The sequence below is a fragment of the Montipora capricornis genome, chromosome 3 (genome assembly GCF_036669925.1).
Source record: "Montipora capricornis isolate CH-2021 chromosome 3, ASM3666992v2, whole genome shotgun sequence".
Classification (NCBI taxonomy): Eukaryota; Metazoa; Cnidaria; class Anthozoa; order Scleractinia; family Acroporidae; genus Montipora; species Montipora capricornis.
In genome coordinates, this window is record NC_090885.1 from 60,212,480 (window position 1) to 60,214,979 (window position 2,500).

Sequence of the window (2,500 nt, forward strand, 5' to 3'; positions counted from 1 at the left end):
CAACGATACATACATACATACATACTTAATTGACCGCTCCCCATAGGGGCTTTTCAGGGCCAATGAAACAATCAACGAAACAACAGAACACAACAACAACAACTACTGTTAAGAATCCCAACTGGCCGGAGGCAAACCAGTTGGCTATTTACAAGTGCAGCTGGGAAGTTGAACCAGGGACTACCAGGATCAAATTCAGCGAGTGGTCAGAGCGGGTCTTGAACCCAGGAACTCCGGATCTCAAGGCATGCGCCCTAACCACTGGGCCACACTGATCACAAATTTGTCATAAGCGCTTCCCATACGATCAAAATAGTCAACAGTTCGCAACAACAATTAATCGTGTGGATGTGTCAAGCCCCTCGCTAAACAAAATGGCGCCTTCTTCATTCCACATCACCCACACGCGAGAACTCGCGAGTATCACGCTGTGGAAGTAATTTTCATCGGTTGAAGTTAACAAATGTCAATCAATCAAAAAAGTGGGCGGAAGACGTCCCATTGAAGAGTTGGGTCAGGCTCTATTTTCCGTCGTCCCCCTGCATAACGAAAATAATACCTGATCGCTGGTTACTTGAGGCTTGCAATTGATCAGTACTTGCCAACGTTGGATACCCTGACAACCGAAAAATTATCAGTGGTTAGCACTGGCTATGTTGCCAGCAACAAAGCCTAGACAATCAGGAAATTAGTCAGTCAGACACTCTCTCAGTCACTCAGTTGTTCACGCAATACGTGATACGTGTGTGATACGTAATGCGTGAGACAGTCATTTAGTCGATTGGTCAGTCAGTTTAGCCAATGTTCAATCTAGTAAGGAAAGTATTTAGTCAGAGTTAACAAAAGCAAACCCAGCAGACACGCCTTCTATTTATCACTTTCGTCTTCGTATTTCCCGATTTCGGAGTGATCTCTTCTTTTGAGGGCGGGGATAAACCGAAACCAAAGACGTAACAACTTCCTGCGCTATACCGATGTTTCTCGTGACTCCAGCCATTGCTATTAATATGACAACCAGAACCTAATTGCAGGTGGTTGGCAAATGCGAATATCAAAAGAAATGTAACGTCAATGTTTGAAAACCGTAAAAGAAATATCACTATACAAAAATTATTTTACGCACCATTAGGGAGCTTTGTGTAATGCCTCAACAGCAACAGCAACAGCAACAGTGCACCAAAAGAAATGCTTAATGTCAGTTTCTGTGACTTGATCATCTTGAGCAGCAAATGCCTAAAATGGGACAAAAGTGTAATTTACTAACTGAGGAAGACTCCGGCGCAATAGTAGGGAGCTTACGCAAGGACAACGATGACGGCTACGGGAACGCCACAAAACAATGGGTTTAATGAGCAAAATCAAAAGCTCTGCACGCCCTGCACGTGCGATATGCATTTTGGTACATTTCTTCGCGCCCTCGTCCTGACAACGACGTGAATTGACCAAATTTGAGGTTGTGAAGAGGACGTGAGAACCTGATGAAACATTTTATAATTTTTCCCAAACAACCACACCGTTCATGCCAATTTTAGTCCTGCAATGTTGATACACACTTTCTATTCCGAACGACTTAGGGTTATAACGAAATTGTTACATTAACAGGAAATAATATTTTTAGGCGACGTTCAAGGGCCGGTTGCTCGAAGCCTGGTTAGCGCTAACCGTCGACTAAGAGGTATGAAAACCTATAGGTTTCCATGGTATTTAACGCCGGGCCTGCGGTTGGCGGTGTCGTCGTCCTGCGTAAGCTCCCTAATGAGCATTAGCAACGACGACGGGAACGGAAACGAGAACGTCACCTCAAAACAAATTCCCGTTATTGCAATCAGTTCGAGGCTATTCTGCAAGAATATTTTCGATTTCATCACAGGGGTTCTGCTCAAACTGTGTTTGCGCAATTCGCACCTTTCTTTGCAATTTTTCTTCTCTCTCCATTTTGACTTTAGCTCATGGTTAGAGTCCTCGACTCCGGATCGAGTGGTCCGGGTTCGGGTCCTGGCTGGGGACATTGTGTTGTGTTCTTGGGCAAGACACTTAACTTTCACGGTGCCTCTCTCCACCCAGGTGTATAAATGGGTACCGGCGAATTTAATGCTAGGAGTAACCCTGCGATGGACTAGCATCCCATCCTGGGGGGAGTAGAAATACTCCTAGTCGCTTCATGCTAATGAAATCAGAGACAAGTGCCGGCCTGATGGGCCTTCTGGCTCGTAAGTAGAGACTTTGCTTTACTTTTCTCAGCTAAAACAGAAGTGAACGAACGAATGAAAACAAACATGGCAGCCGGCTATTTAACCCACGAATCTTAAGTCCCAAATATGGGCAGACAGCTAACATGAAACCGCCAACTGCAAACCGCGGCTTTCCGTTTGTGGTAAGATCCCCAAACCTCGATCTAAAGTCTTTAATAGCTAATTCACCTTTTGAGCGTCAGCTTTCACATGTAGTATCATGTGACGTTTTGTGTAAACAAACCGCGAAAGTTAGGACATTCGAGCAG

At 44.8% G+C, this 2,500-nt stretch overlaps 1 protein-coding gene across 3 annotated transcripts in view; it reads right to left on the bottom strand.

Moving 5' to 3' along the window:
• LOC138043563 (uncharacterized) overlaps positions 1 to 2,500 on the bottom strand; it is a 25,084-nt gene that overhangs the window by 16,892 nt on the left and 5,692 nt on the right. For all 3 annotated transcript variants that reach the window (XM_068889905.1, XM_068889908.1, XM_068889904.1), the window contains exons 2-3: positions 1,124 to 1,233; positions 560 to 616 (exon numbers count right to left, since the gene is read on the bottom strand). In XM_068889905.1, the coding sequence (XP_068746006.1) occupies positions 560 to 616; positions 1,124 to 1,217 (151 nt within the window). In that variant the 5' untranslated portion in view covers positions 1,218 to 1,233. The remainder of the gene's footprint in view (positions 1 to 559; positions 617 to 1,123; positions 1,234 to 2,500) is intronic.